At 35.5% G+C, this 15,705-nt stretch overlaps 1 protein-coding gene across 2 annotated transcripts in view; it reads right to left on the reverse strand.

Moving 5' to 3' along the window:
• The window catches only part of CPFTSY (signal recognition particle receptor protein, chloroplast (FTSY)), a 104,140-nt gene that overhangs the window by 36,447 nt on the left and 51,988 nt on the right, over positions 1 to 15,705 (reverse strand). For both annotated transcript variants that reach the window (XM_089808729.1, XM_089808730.1), the window contains exons 2-9: positions 15,549 to 15,653; positions 15,215 to 15,288; positions 15,056 to 15,114; positions 14,847 to 14,884; positions 12,896 to 13,016; positions 12,674 to 12,742; positions 12,472 to 12,554; positions 8,715 to 8,783 (exon numbers count right to left, since the gene is read on the reverse strand). In XM_089808729.1, coding sequence (XP_089664855.1) covers positions 8,715 to 8,783; positions 12,472 to 12,554; positions 12,674 to 12,742; positions 12,896 to 13,016; positions 14,847 to 14,884; positions 15,056 to 15,114; positions 15,215 to 15,288; positions 15,549 to 15,653 — 618 coding nt within the window. The remainder of the gene's footprint in view (positions 1 to 8,714; positions 8,784 to 12,471; positions 12,555 to 12,673; positions 12,743 to 12,895; positions 13,017 to 14,846; positions 14,885 to 15,055; positions 15,115 to 15,214; positions 15,289 to 15,548; positions 15,654 to 15,705) is intronic.

The following is a 15,705-nucleotide window of genomic DNA, read 5'->3' on the forward strand; positions in this document are numbered from 1 at the left end:
GACTTGATTCCAATCCATATTTTATGGGCTCTATGGATCCTTTGTACCATAATCTGAAATCAAGGGTGGGTATAACTGAAGATGGGCAATGTATTTTATATTTTGTACCTTGGTCATGCCTTTTGCATTGACAAATTGGTGCAGCTATTACAAAGATTCGTGCAAAGTTAGATTAATCAAGAGACGGTCCAAGTCATTCCTATAGCCACATGGAAATCTAGGTAGTCTTGATGACTATTTTTGTGTGCATGGATATCTACATTTGAAGCAATCTTTGATGATGATGAATAGTTGATTCGACATATGTCATCATTCAAGGTAAGAGTGATTAAAAGAGTAATCATATTCTATTAGCAGTAAATTATGAATAGAGTTTGCAGTGATCTACTAGCATTGACAAAATAACTAAAATGTTTGCCATACTTGTATATGATGCAAAATTGTTCGACAATATAAGGTGGGAAACTTCACATTGTTTGTGTGCGTGGGGGGAGGGGATGATAAACAATGTTCCATTCCCACTTGAACCATCTTTAAAGGGAAGATGTTCCATTCATGTGCAAATGAGTATTTCTTTTCTTTGAGTATTACATTTATCTACTCACTGTATTCTTTCTATTAATTGTATTTCTATACGCACTATAAAGAGCTATTTGCCTTGATCTTTTCCTTTGTGTTTGGGGATGTTCTTGCAGGAAAAGAAGGTTGATACTTTACACATGCTACCAAATATTGTGCAGAACTCAAAAAAATTTTGATCTAGAATTCATTGGTCATCCAATGATCATGCTAGATAGAGTGAGACTCTTGAAGCAAATATCTTTGATGATTGGGAGGGAGCAAATAGAAGATATGCTTCAATCAAACTTTTGATGATCTTGACCTATAGATTCGGAGGGAGAAGGATTCTCTGGTGATCGGAAACTGGGATTCATGGGATAAAGTTTTGAATGTATATAGGCTGGAAGGCCTTATGCTATCAGGATACCTATTAAACTAGGGAAGCATGACATGACTTGTTGCCAAGAGATTACAAGGTTGATATCAATTTCAAAGGGAATAAATTTTTTTTTAAAACATCGGAAGCAACCTTGGATGAAAAAAAAATATTGAGGGCGAAGTTCGAGGTGAAATTCTTTGTAATGCATTCTTCTCTGTGAGAAAGAAGGTTGAGGTGAAAACCCTTCTTCCACTCTCTAACATGGTTTATGGTGGATATCATGTGAGTTTCTACATGATTCTGTTGGAAAACATCATGAAAGGTGGCGGTCTTTCATTGATGTGTTTGTGAGGTCGCTATTGTAAGTTGACGATCTTAACAAAGGTTTGACCTGTTATCATGATGGACTACATTAAGTGGTCCCAGAATGTGTCGGAGATCATGATAATGAACGTATCATGTTAGACTAGATTAAGTTGTTGTCCCAGAATGTGTCAGAGATCATGATAATGAATGTATCATGTTGAACTACATTAAGTTGTCCCGGAATTTGTCGAAGATCATGATACTTGTCATGATGGACTACATTAAGTTGCTGTCCTTGAGATCATGACAACCTAATTACTATTCATGATGGAGACTACATTGAGTTGTCCTTGATATCATGATTGTTATCTAATATACTACATTCAATTGTTGTTTCGGAATGTGTCGGAGATACGAAAACACATATCCTTCTAGGATATAACATATTCTTTTGGTAGGCATCATGAAACTAATGCTAGTGCACATACCAAGAGAATATCAGTGTGATGAATATCATATGGTTGATATTCCTTGTTGAATCATACTTCGGATGATATCGAAAGATAACATCTATTTTGATGGATATAAGTTGATATCCCTAGATGTCTTTCCAAGAATATTATATTGAGATCATATGTCTCTATATGCTTGACAGCATAATGTGTTTTAAAACAATCCTCCCTAGCTAAGAGGGAGTGTTAATGTTGTAGCTTCAGGCAGATTGAATTGATAATCATTTGATGGTTATTGGTTAAAACTTAATCATCAATTAGACAAACTCTAATATATCTACTTATATATATGATACATATATTAATTTTATATATGTGTGTGTGTGTGTGTGTGTTAATGTTGTAGCTTCAGGCGGATTGAATTGATAATCATTTGGTGGTTATTGGTTAAAACTTAATCATCAATTAGACAAACTCTAATATATCTACTTATATATACGATACATATATTAATTATGTGCGTGTGTATGTGTGTTTATATAATTGCTAATATTGTCTAATTGGTTATTAACTTACAATTACCTTAGAGACATGTCTCCTCTACTCATATTTATACACATTTAAATCTGCACTTGGAAATCACAAAAAGCATGGAAAGTGTTATTACACTTGCAGAGATCCTTTCTCTCAACAAAAACTGATTCATCCAACAGATTATATTATAAATCATATAATATCACAATGAAATAAAGATCTGAGATTTAATATGAATATTGCCATCAAAATAGATGAATCAGTCAACCTTCAGCAGAATAACGACAAAATTATCTTTCCAATTCTAGCCATATAAATTATAAAGACATTGGATGGACAAAGAATTTACAAATCATAGATAGAGAATGTACAGACAGATTAATCCAAACACCAACAGCAGATCTATCTGTTATCTACAAACACCAGCCAGAGCAAATCTTTCACTACTGTATCTAGTCATCTTCAAGAGGGATTGCATCTTCAGTAGGGTTGAGATGGACCAATCCAAATTCAGAGGGTTGCAATCAATGAAATGAATAAACTCAACATGCCCCCACAGTCCTCTCAATGCTATTTTGTAACTTCTATATGTCCCGTGGCCCTCCATTTTCTCTTGCCTTTTCATTTCCTTCTCTTTTATTTCCACTTTTGAAATTAAAGTGAGTTTATTTGATTTCTCACTTTATTAAGTGACTTCGGTAATTATATAATATTATCCTTATGATGTACTTTTAAAATAATATATTAAATAATAAAACTACTGGCATATTAAAAAATTAAAAATGCTTTTAACTGTTTAATTATATTTTAAGCCGAATGGGGACATTACAATTCATCCCGCCCAAAAATTGGTTGTCCTCAAGCAATATGCACCGAGATCCCATACCAATCTTGGATGCTGCCACGATCTGCTGTTAGGAACACTGCATACTACTGTCCCCTTATTTTTCCAGAAAATCATTCTAATGATTATCTGTAGAAGACAGCAAACTCACCATCAACTGATGAGTCCTATGTCATTCTAGGATTCTAAGTCAGCCTTAGGAAAGAGCCATCATGTTGATGCTGCACCATTTTTTTTACAACAAATGGGCTTGTGCCTCAATTTGTACCCTCAACTCCTGGAACTCCGAGAATTGTTCATCATCATAATCCAAAATGGAATATCAAAAGAAACTAAACTCGTGCTGTTAGAAAACAAATATTGTGCCAACATTTCATTGGAGCCTATGTCATCATCAAAATTGGAATCAACCAATGTATGGATGGCATTTGATATAATTCTCACTACCATATCCATTAAAAAAAGTAAGAACTCGCCATTAATCTACACACAATCAAACCAAACCAAATTTGATTGCTGATCAAAGGGAAATCTACTCATTTGCATATCATGGATTGCAATCTTGCAAAGAACTATGGGAACAACAGCACTACTAGAATAAATGTCACAGCTCCTATCATGTCTCAACACTGTACTATTGTGCTCTGTATCATCTTCATCATTGTCCAACTCAAAAAGTGATTGTTACGAATCATATCATTATCTAATTCAAACAAAGGATTATCAACAATTTCAAACCATTGTTCCTGGCACCTACTAATCTAGATTTCTATTTTGTGTCTTTGAGCATTGTTGGTCTTAACCATATATTTCCCATATGCTGTCAAGTGCTTTGGTAGCATCCTTGATCTCCTCCACCAATCCCCTGTTCTTCTGCTTCAAAATTTGTTTAGCAGCAACAGAATGATTTTTGGTTTTTCTAGGGTCCTTTGAACAATTTCCAATTTCTCCTAGGTTTCTTTGTATAAATCTATGGCCTCCTCTGCAACCTTAGTAGCCATATCTCTATCAGGCACTACTTGCAAGAATGGTGCCTTGATACCTTCCATCTTGTTCTTAATTGATCGTAAATCAGCAAGGAAGATGTTAACCTTACTTTGATCATTTGGTGTGTTATGAATTGAATTCTCCACATACCTATGTGTGTCATCCACTGTAGATAAAATTTGAACTTCTTTTCTAGATGATATGAAGAGATGTCTTTCCCAATCTTGAACATCCAAGGATGATGAACTGCTGCCATACCGTATGAGGAAATTAGAATTCTTGTCAACCGTGAAGCTGTCACTGATGCATGTTGTATGAGCAACCAAAAGCTGAGAATTAGAAATAATAGAGATACTACGACTTTGCTCTAAATCAGATCCAAGCAAAGGAAAATCAGATTTGTTGAAAGAATTAACTGCACCAATGTCATCTTTACAACATAAAAAACAATGAATACTATTAGAAGCAAAAGGAATTTCATGCACATTCTTCTTCATAGTCTTTGTTTGGAAACCAAACCATATGCCACTTGTGTCTTTGAAATGAAAGAACAAATCACCAACATCTCCATTCCTTTCTACAGGAGGTGAATACACTATTTCTGAATTTGTATCAACTTCTTGTGCAATCACTCGTTTGACCATCTCATTATGTTCATTTTCAGCTTCTATTGATGCATGAACATCAAAAGAAACATCTTGGAGAATCGACACACCTCCATCATTAGGTAAGGTATTCTTTATTTTTCTCTGAATCAGACCTCTCTTCTTTATTGCTGCTCAACACTTCCTTGGCTGACTTAACTTCAGATTGAATATTGATGTACTTATCTTCATATGTAGATACAAAAGAAGAGTTAATTCCATCCCTAAGATTAGCTTCCTTTCATACGTTCCCTTTTTCACCTTTGCATTGGTAATTAGGTCCCCAATCCTTTTTACAGGAGAAACACAAATTTTCCTTTCTGAATTCTTGTACTAGAAGAATTAACTCCATCCCTAAGATTAGCTTCCTTTCATACGTTCCCTTTTTCACCGTTGCATTGGTAATCAGGCCCCCAATCCTTTTACAAGAGAAAAACAAATTTTCCTTTCTGAATTCTTGTACTAGAAGAATTAATTTCTTCTCTCTAATCAATAAAGGTTTCAATTTCTCTTCAAAACAAAATATCAACCTTCTAACCAGTCTCATTTTTACTGATAGGAGTCCAAGAATTCCCTTCTTCCAGTTACCTGATAGGATCGAGAATAGTGACTGTGGTACATCGTAACTCTCATTAATGAACAAAACCATAATGATTTGCATAGATGCAATAAAATCATCATTTCTAATTCTTCCCTATTTGAAGCAAGGAAATGGAGAAACATGTTGTGTATTAAATCATCTAACATGTTGTGTATTAAGTCATCTAATTCCAGATCTATCAGGAGATTACTCAATCTGATTCCTGCAAATGTTTTAAGTACAGTGACTTGTTCAGGAAAATAGTGGTTTTTAATATCACGACGATCCTGGAAGTTGTTTACAATCATTTGCATTATCCCTTTCATTGTATCAAAGTTATAAGGGACTAGGTATTACAATCCTTGTGATCACACTAAAGCAAGAAGTAACCACCAACTTAATCTCATCGTCTGGATGCCTCAACCACTGGTGTTGATTTGAGGTCACTGTAGGAGTTTAAGCTATTTGTATCTCTTCAAAAGGCGACTATTCAACAAGGATCTCCAAGTGGACTGTGATGTTTTTTTCGCTCCATGATTGCTTGGGGACAAGCAATCTTAGGGAGGGTGGACTGTAATGTCACCATTTCCGAGTTGTGGCAAATTTGATGGTTTCAATCTATTATTGGGTCCTTGTAGACTGATACTAGTGTTTAGAGCAGCGTTACAGGACTCAACGAGTCCTGAGGTGAGGTGGGAAAAATGAGGCAAATTGCCTCTAGACTCGGACTCAGCCAAGTCATGACCAAGTCTTGGCTGACTTGCCGGTCAGCTGCCTTGGATGACTCGCTGAGTCCTGTTGGTTGGATTCTACCATCAGCCAACAAAAAATAAAAAGTTTGTTTGCTCAAGGGTAGACCGTAGGAGGATTTATACAAAAATAAATAGTTATATTTGTAAAAATACTGTCAAGATGTTTGAGATAGGTTTCAGCTTCATAGGAGTTAATATGCAGATTCTAGATTTTGGGGGTTTTCAGAATATTCCAGGCTTAGCTAAATTTCAGGATCTAGCATGCCTTCAACAATGTTATCTTGCACAACTTGTCTTGGCTATTTGATGTCAAATTGAAGCTAAAAGTTGATGATCCTATCTTCAATGATGAAGACTTGGAGTGGGTCAATCAAGTGGATCGAGAGGCAAAAGTAGTGGTAGTAGTGATGGTAGTGGAGGCTAGAGCACGAGGAGACCTAGTACACGACCCTGATGCCGAGAGTGATCGATCTGACTCTGATGACGAGGAAGATGATCACGATGAGCATGTCACTAAGGTTCAACTTCACACATAGGGAGAGATGATGGCTCTAGAGTCTTCCATGACCTATCTTAGACGTAGTTGTAGGAGGACATAGGCTACTATGAGCCTTTATTTTGATATACGTTTTGAATTTTTGATTCAGTGGATTGCATGTTCCATTAATATTATAGACATTTGACAGTGACACTATATTTCTATTATGTTATTCAATTTAACTTTAAGCAATTTCTTTCAAAAATTTGCATTTATACTTATGCGATCTATGAAGAGTTGTGGACGTGTGCAAAGTAGCTTCTATTTATCTCAATTATCATGTATTTGATGTTAATTGGATAAATGATGTATGAAAAAAACTTAAAATCCTTAAAAATCTTTGATTTTCACGGGGTTTTTAATCTCGAGCCCGAGATCGACACTAGTAACACTAGTTTAGAGGAGCTTGTTGTGGAGTTATTAGGCTCTCCAGTGGCCTATGGTGATTTTTGGTTCTGTTTTGAGGGACTTACTATCAACAGTAAGTCAACAATTGGTTCCAATGAGCTCAGATGAGTTAGAGAAGTTAAGTGATGCTCTTAGTTTTTATTTTTGGCTTCTGGTTTGGGCTCCAATAATCTTGGAGGGAGCGTCTAATTTTAGTAAGTCAACCCATGAAGTTTATTCATTGTCTTTCTTAATTAGGATCACTCATGTGTTGTCAGATTTTTATTTTGATGCTTCTTCAGTCATTTTCGCAAGACAGGTGAATTATAATTATTATTCAACTAAATATGTTGAGGTGGCTATTTTTGCCAGTATTGTATACTGGCCATCTAAGTGTCATAGCTCATTGGAACCGGGTTGTGATGTTTTAAATCTTGGGCATAGGAAACAATGACCTTGTGTGTTAGAATATCAAAATATGGTTGAAAAGGTTGTTTTTGGAGCAAAAGGAATATGTGCCAAGTATAAAGCAAATGGGCTTTTAAGTGAATGGTGTCTTGAAGAAGTCATCTTTATATATTATAAAAACAAAGCTTTGTGAGAAAGGAATTCAACCCTATTGCCTCCTCTTTTTTATGAGTTTGGAGTTTCTTGAAGGGTTTCAGCATTGGGGTTTGAGAGGACTGATTCCTCCATCGTTTTTGCACTTTGAGCTATTGAAATATACAGTGAAATATACTCTAATTCTGAGGATTTTTTCTGCATTCTGGGATTGGCAAATTGGTGCTGAAGTATACCAATTTGATCACTTTATTGCTGCAATTTATAACTGGTTTGGACGCCATTATTTGGGCCTTCATTTCTGTTTCATTTATTGTTGCTTGAAGGCATTTATAGTGCTGCAACTAGGCATTTCTAATCTGCAATTGAGTATTTTCTTGGGTGGCTAATTCGGGAAGGGTGATATGAGGAATTGCTATAGCAGCAACTCATCCAGAGCTATGTTTAGATAACTAAGAGGTTGGGCATCATTTTCTGCAGATTCCACCTTTGTTATTGATTTGGGAAGACATCATTGCTGGCTCCAATTTATACAGAGACAGAAATCTATTGTCTTGGATGTGAAGCTGCATTCTATTCTGCTGCAACCTGATTCACATTCACAGGTTCTTGTTAGTTGTTTGTTTCTTGAGTTATTATTGTAAAAATTTAAAATTCTATTATTACGATTCATGGATTTGTGCTGGCATTTTAGTAGTTTCAAATTGTGTTATTTTTAGAAGCATTTATATATTCTAAAAATTGCAAAAAAATCATATATCTCCAAGCACAAGGAAATGTAAAACTTTCAACAACAAAAAATAAATTATTCAGCTTAGTTTCAGAGTGAGCCAGCAAGGCTCCTTACCACAAACCCAAGCCAGCCACAGGACCAGTAACTTAGTTTTTACATCATTATAAGCATTAAATACTTCTATACACATTATACCTTGTACAAAGGAGCAAGTAAGCTTGAAAACTGATGAATGATATTTCTGTCTCATTAGAAAACTTAATGGTAAATGTGCAAAATATTAGATGATTCAGAAAACATAAGAAAGAAACAGTGACTTCAAATCTGAAGGACTATAGTTATTGAAGCAAATAGAACCAAAACCAGTGACTATACAAAACGAGAAGACTTTGCATTCTTGACAAATAGAAGAAACAAGAGGAACCATAAACAATAAAGTCCATTTAGTTCTCCAACCTCATTAAATTCTCTTGCTTGTGGGAGCATGTTTAGGCCAGTTGTACCATCCAATACTAGCAAAACTTCCTGTAAAGAATTGCATCATCCCAATAAGCCAATATGGAATTTTCAAAAATAAATAATCTAGTCTCTTCCTCTTCTATATGTTACATAAATGTCCATGCAAATGGCTAGAGAGCTTACAAACACCTGACTAATGTTTAACTGAATACTAAACATCACTAGTACAAAATGTTCCCTGATTTAAAATTTATGATTTATGTTCCTTGACTAATGTTTAACTAAATACTTAGGCGGTGCTTATTGACTACAGAAGCAATAACTAAAAAGGGAAGGAGTATTTGTAAGAGTCAGAAAAATAACAAATAAAGGCAGTGATATTGTTAACAAGAGCAGCGACTAAAGATAACTATGCAGCAAATTTCTTCAAGAAAGTGTGGCGATTAGTTTATTATGGAGGCTCATGTTAATAATGATGAAATTATATTATGTCAATCTGCAGCAATTACATAATAGCAATAACTAATAACGGAATGAGTGTTTGTAAGAGCCAAACAAATAACAAACAAGGGCAGTGATATTGTTGACAAGAGCAGCAACTAAAGATAACTAAGCAGCAAATTTCTTCAAGTGCATGCACCGATTAGTTTATTTTGGAGGCTCATGTTAATGATGAAGAAATTATATTATGCCAATGTAGCAATTACATTATGAGCAGCAAGTAATTACTTCATAAGAAGCAACAATTAAAGGCAAGAAAAGCCAAATTCAAAACACATGATATGAAGTAACAATAGATAGAAAATCAATAAAAATGCAGTAATTAATATTAAGAAGCAACAATATCCAAAGAGCAACGATTAATAAGATAAATAATCAAGCATGAGAACGGAACAAAACTTAAGTTAACAGATGGAAACAATTCTTATTAACTAAAAGTTGTGACCTACAATGTGCAAACCTCTCATGCACCCTATTCTGCAAGTATATTTTCCAATCATGGACACTGACCATAGTAAAGGGAAGAGAACATGGTAACATTATGAGCCCTGCATTGCATTAGGGAAGCCTGGTAAGGGATAAGATTACAACGCCTTAGTAGGCAACATGACCTAAGAAAGTTTTAACTGGTACTGAATGAAGGGATGGCAGCAAGATAATACCAACACTCATATTTTGATGATAGCTCTACAGCATGAACAACTGGAAAGAGTTACGTAATTCCCTTTTTCAGCTCTAGGGAGTTAAAGCCATGGTGGCTAATTACAACCCACAAGCACACTAGTCAATGTGACGGTCTCATTCTAGCCAACAAAGTTTACAAAGGTATTTGGAATACCTTCCATAGGAATTTTGATATGTATACCAACTAGAAAAAGGTCACTCCCCAAGACAAGGAGGCATCCATTCGAAGAATTCTAGTGTAACACCAGTACAGGGGTACATAGGGGTGTTTGGACTTTGGGACGAGTTTCTGGGATGGGGGGATAAAGGGCCTCAATTTCGTGACAATGGGGGGATGATGGAGGGAGGGCAGTGGGACAGGGGGATGTTGTATCCTATATATGTAGAACTTAAAATGCCAGTTATGAAACAATGTTTCAGTCTGATATACCAAAGTGAAATACTTGAACATAGCAAAATTACAGCACTAACCAAAACCATTGAACATTTAACAAAGTAACATAGTACATAGACCACTAGTAATGTTCAAAAAATAAATTTCAAATAGAAATTCAAGTACCCATCCCAGCTGCAGCTTGGTTGCAAAATAGCAAAGGTGGGGGTACTCAGGTACTCCAAGTACCTGGTGCAAGGATGTCTCGAGGACAGTTACTTCAAGTTTTTAAAAGGGGTGTGAGTCCTTGTGTTACATTGAAGAATTTGCAAGGCGGACTTAACACAGAAAAGACAAGACTGTATATGGAGTGCAAGCAACAAGGGATTGAGAAAAAAATTGATGACTACAAAATGGCAATGAATTCTAGACCTAAGAATGCAAGCTCACTACATGACCTAGCCATTTGGATGATCGACTTCATGATTGGGTTGAGCTTTGGTAAAGTGTACAATTGGGGATTTCTATAGTCAAAAAGAATGTGAGACTTTTTATCACAAGGACATAAGGGGTTACACATGATGCAACACACTATTGTGTTATTCTTAGATTCCCTTCATTAGTAGGTTCATGTCAACGAATGAGGGGAAATTCTTCAACCAATATCCCAAATTGACCTTGGGTGGCCGACAACATTCTACCAAACAACACTGGATATGCAAGCACTAGGAGATGAGACAAGGCAACTATTGAGAAAGAAATAAAAACATAAAGATGTGTCTAGTGATAGGGGAGATAGCACATATGATTACATATTGATTGAAATGTCATCATCTACAACTATCAAAACACTAACAAAGGTGTCACTCATTGTTGATGCTCACTCTTTGCCTAAGATTGAGATTGTTAAGGTAAACCCATTAACAACTATATTGCCAACAATGAGTACCTTACCATCAGCACTGCTAGTCGCCACATTGCCAACACCTGCTACATTGTCAGCCATAATGTTGGCACAGTAACAGTATAACTAATAACACTACCAACCACACTACCAATACCGCCAACCACATTGATAACACAACCAACCATAGTGGAAGCTACCAAGGGCATGCCAACCACACTAATAGTATAGCTAACCACAATACCAACTACCAAGGACGTGTTGCTTAAGGATGTTCACTACCTAGCGACATTGCGGAAAACCGAATTGATCGATGATTGGAACAACTTCAGGTCTTGGTGGAGGCTCCAGCATTCCCTTCATCTTCATTGCTCTCGGCTAAGGAACTTGACCAACGAGAGGAGTTAGTCATGGTTGTTGAGAGTGGCCCACCTGTTCCCACACAAGCGACTCCACCTAGGGTGGAAACTATTCAAGAGACTACATCATAACCATCATTAACAACTCCTGTACAACCATCATCAATAGTTGAGTTACCCATAGTCGATTCATTAGAAGAGTCAAGTGAAAATGTGTTTGAAGGTACCATCATTGAGATTAGCAAGTCAAATGAGCACTATCCAATAAGTACAGTGCATAAGTATCCCCAAGATACTGATAGTGATCTTGGAAAATTAGTTCTTTCAATTCCTCTAAGACCCAATTCAAAAAAGTGGAGTACCACTTGTGTTGTTTATCTTAATTCAATTACATGTGAGAACGTCAAAATCAAGCAACCAAATTACCACCAACATAAGCACCATTATAAGTATGAAATTGCAATGCTAGCTGACTTCCAAATGGTAGCCCAAAAGAAGCCTGTATAAATCATTTGATTTATATATTTTAAGAATCTAATCCTTGGCAAGCACAGTATCATAAAAGCAAAGCCATTTTTGAAACAAGCTCAAATGGGGGCATTCCAAAACTAAGCCTGAAAATACAAATATCATAAGCACTAATTTTCCAGTTATGTCTATATCAGCATCCCAAAACTCAACTCAAACACACCAAACATGGAACTACAATGAGTCTAGACAGGTTTGTGTATAAAAAATAGTATCAAAGACACACAACTCAGGCACACATATTTTACAATAATACATTAGAAAGAATAATAAAACAAGACTATGATTGAATACCTCATAAACTAAGAGTGCTCAAATCTGAGGCTTGCCAAAATTTAGCATTGATAATCTTATATGAGAAGCTAAAAATGTTTCCTGTTTAATAAATATAGTTGAGAAACATACATTAGGTGCACCCGGCAACACTTTTTTTATAACACGCTTGCACTCAATCAGTTCTTCCATGAGAGTATAATCAGTGTGAAGCCCTGTAGAATGAAATCCAATTATCAACTAACTATTTACAAGAAAGCAACCATATTTCACCAATCAATTACTTATGAGAATTATATTTTTTTTTATAAAAACTGTAATGCATACAACTTACGGCCAGAGGTATCACAGAGAACCACATCAAAGCTTTCCTCCATTGCCTTGCGTACAGCCTGAGACAAGACTAGAGTAGAACAAATTTCCAAATAAAGATTATAAGAATCCCTGGATTGACAAGAAGGCTACCTCACTATTGACTTCAACAAATGCTAAGGACTTGCATTCATTGAGGGAGAGCCAAAAATTTTGCAAGGAGCATATTTTGAATCATGATTACCTACAGTCGGCTTAACATTTTCTCCTTTAATTATGACAATCTCTGAATTGGTCCTTTTTGCCCAAACTTCTAGTTGATCTCTGGCTGCAGCTCGAAATGTATCACCTGCTGCCATAAGGACCTTATCATGCAGACGAAACAATTGGTATTATTAAACTTACAAACAAAAACCAGCAACATTAATTGAAAGAGAGAATCAAGTGAAACCTTGATATACAATTGTGAACAGTTAAAGAAAAGCTATTGATAACTACCATTTACTGGGAAAGTGATTCTATAAGTTACTTATGTGTGCAAGACGAGGTTAAGTATACACAAAAGCATGATAGATCAGAATGTCAGATAAGTAGTGAGATACCTAAGTAAAACATTATATAGGTTATTAAACCAAAATAAATGTGCAAGTGAGGGTGAGTGAAACATCTAGCACTATATGGCTAGACATTGTGAAAGGCATCTTCAACGCTTGCAAGCTAAGTTACCAGTTAGGATCCGGGTAGAAGAACCTGGTACGAAGATATATGAAAAAAAAATTGGGGGTTTTGGATGCATCTATGACTCTAGGTACATGTGTGTGTGTAATTAATGAAATATACAATATTAATCAAAAATATAGGAACAAAGAAGATGACAGTGATACATATCACATTGCCTTACAAACACTAAAATCTTGATATGTGGAGCCTGGCTTTATCAAAATCTTTAGAAAAGTGGAGATGACACAGTACGAGATTACATGTACATGAAATTACTCACCAGCCCATGACCTCATCTTTCATTTCTATCTCAACTTCGCATCATGCAGAGACAGTTCTACAATTTATTGCTTGTCTAATTATACACACTATAACTTGTCAAGAGCTTGGCTCTTACAAGGTTTAGTCTTATGGACACCTGCAATCTGTTTACTAAACAAGTGCAGGATTGAGAAATTGACATAAGCCATTAGACTTACAATTACAATAGCATCCAAAAATATTATCCACGCACAAAAAAGTTGTTTTTTACAGAACACTTAAGAAACTGATCTCAGGTATACAAAATAGACAGAGAAAGTCAAGTGGTTAGATACATAGGAGGGCAGCATGTGGGCCTAAATGAGGATTACTATCTTCAAATAGACTACAAAAACTATGATAAATTGACACAGTCTAACAATGTTGCCTAACAGCAAAAAAAATCCATATATGCAGCATCTAGAATGACTGATTGTCATGAGCATAACATAGTTTTTTCTATATGGCCCACTTTGTGAGTATTGATGTCCTCTAGAATATGTTTATGATTATTACCACATTCCTGAACTTGGAACTACAGTACATTGCATAAACCAGGCAAGGAAGGCTGATCTCCTTCAAAGGTTGATCCCGGATGCCCTGTGGATGTGCATCCACAAGGCATCCAGACACATCCCCATGCTCATCTGTACCCAAATGCATCCGCACAAGGATGCAGAGGCAGGGGGTGCGCATCCAGTAACTGAGCTTGCAAGAAAAAGGCCAATGTACATATCATCAATATACCATGTGACAACTTTCGGTTTCAATAAATAATAAATATGAAATGAATCAAGCATAAGATTTGAAATCAGAAATGCTGAGGATTGAGCAGATGTCTTTGCTCACCTGCAACTTCTGCTCCCTAATAAATCTTTAAAAAAATTCCAGAAAATCTGGAACTTGGGGAAAATTTAACTGCTTCTATTTGAACTTACAACATTAGGTATATCTGACTAGAAACTAGTATAACACAAAAATTTAATTAAATATTTTTACTGATTATTCTGGAATTTGATTAAGTTGGAAAAAAAGAATTTGAGCAGCAATCAGCTAAAATAGCTTCCTGCAAAACAATTTAACAAACCTCTCACTAGCTACCAATAACTAAATTTCAAAGAGGAAGAAAATTCTTCTATAATGTATCCAAAATCAAGTTTTGGAGGAGGTATCACCTTTTTTCCTTCATTTTGGAGTTTGTGGGCCAATTTCCCTGCAAGAACAAGGGATAAAAGAAACATGATAGACAAATATCATAAACTACTTTGAAACTATTAATAATGTGTATAAAAAGCCAATCTCCACACAAATATATAAATTGCATTGATCCTATAAGCTGAAGTTCTATAAAAAAAAAGATTATCTTAAATTTAAATGTAATCACCAATAGATGTTGTCTTTCCTCCTCCATTGACACCAACAACCAGGACCACAGCTGGTTTTCTGCAAAGGTAACTTCAAATAAGCTTCCCTAAAAAAAAAAATGCGCAAGATGTGGAGCACTGGTATAAATTTGAGCTTTTAGAGAATTGTGAAAATATACTTCAAGCCAAGTTGAAGCTCTGTATTCTGTACTTTTTGTTTCAGTAAATCAATCACCTTTTTCTTCAGTGCAACCTGCAAACACCAATGATAAGCCAGATCAATCTATCATATCAATAATCAATATAACTGCTATCAAGTATCATACTATACAGTTCAACACAATTGTCCGAAAGGAAAGACAATATTTTACATATTATTCAGTTATGCAACTTGACAGAAATTATATTAATGTCCATGACTGACCAAAACTAAAAGTTCAATGGAGTTCATATGTAAATCCAGTTAAAAAATAATAGAACAGATGTTTAATCTAAGTTTTCTATTTATATTACCTTGATCTCTTGTCCTGATTTCAAATTTCCAGCCAAGATTTCTTTGCGTAGATTCTCAACAATCTTGATAGCTGTTTTAGGACCAAAGTCTGAGACAAGCAAAGCCTGAAAAAGATTATAGAATAGTATTGAGGCATGGAATGTATCATAAAATTGA

This window comes from Cupressus sempervirens, chromosome 11, assembly GCF_028749045.1.
Source record: "Cupressus sempervirens isolate cs-2001-9-10 chromosome 11, ASM2874904v1, whole genome shotgun sequence".
Classification (NCBI taxonomy): domain Eukaryota; kingdom Viridiplantae; phylum Streptophyta; class Pinopsida; order Cupressales; family Cupressaceae; genus Cupressus; species Cupressus sempervirens.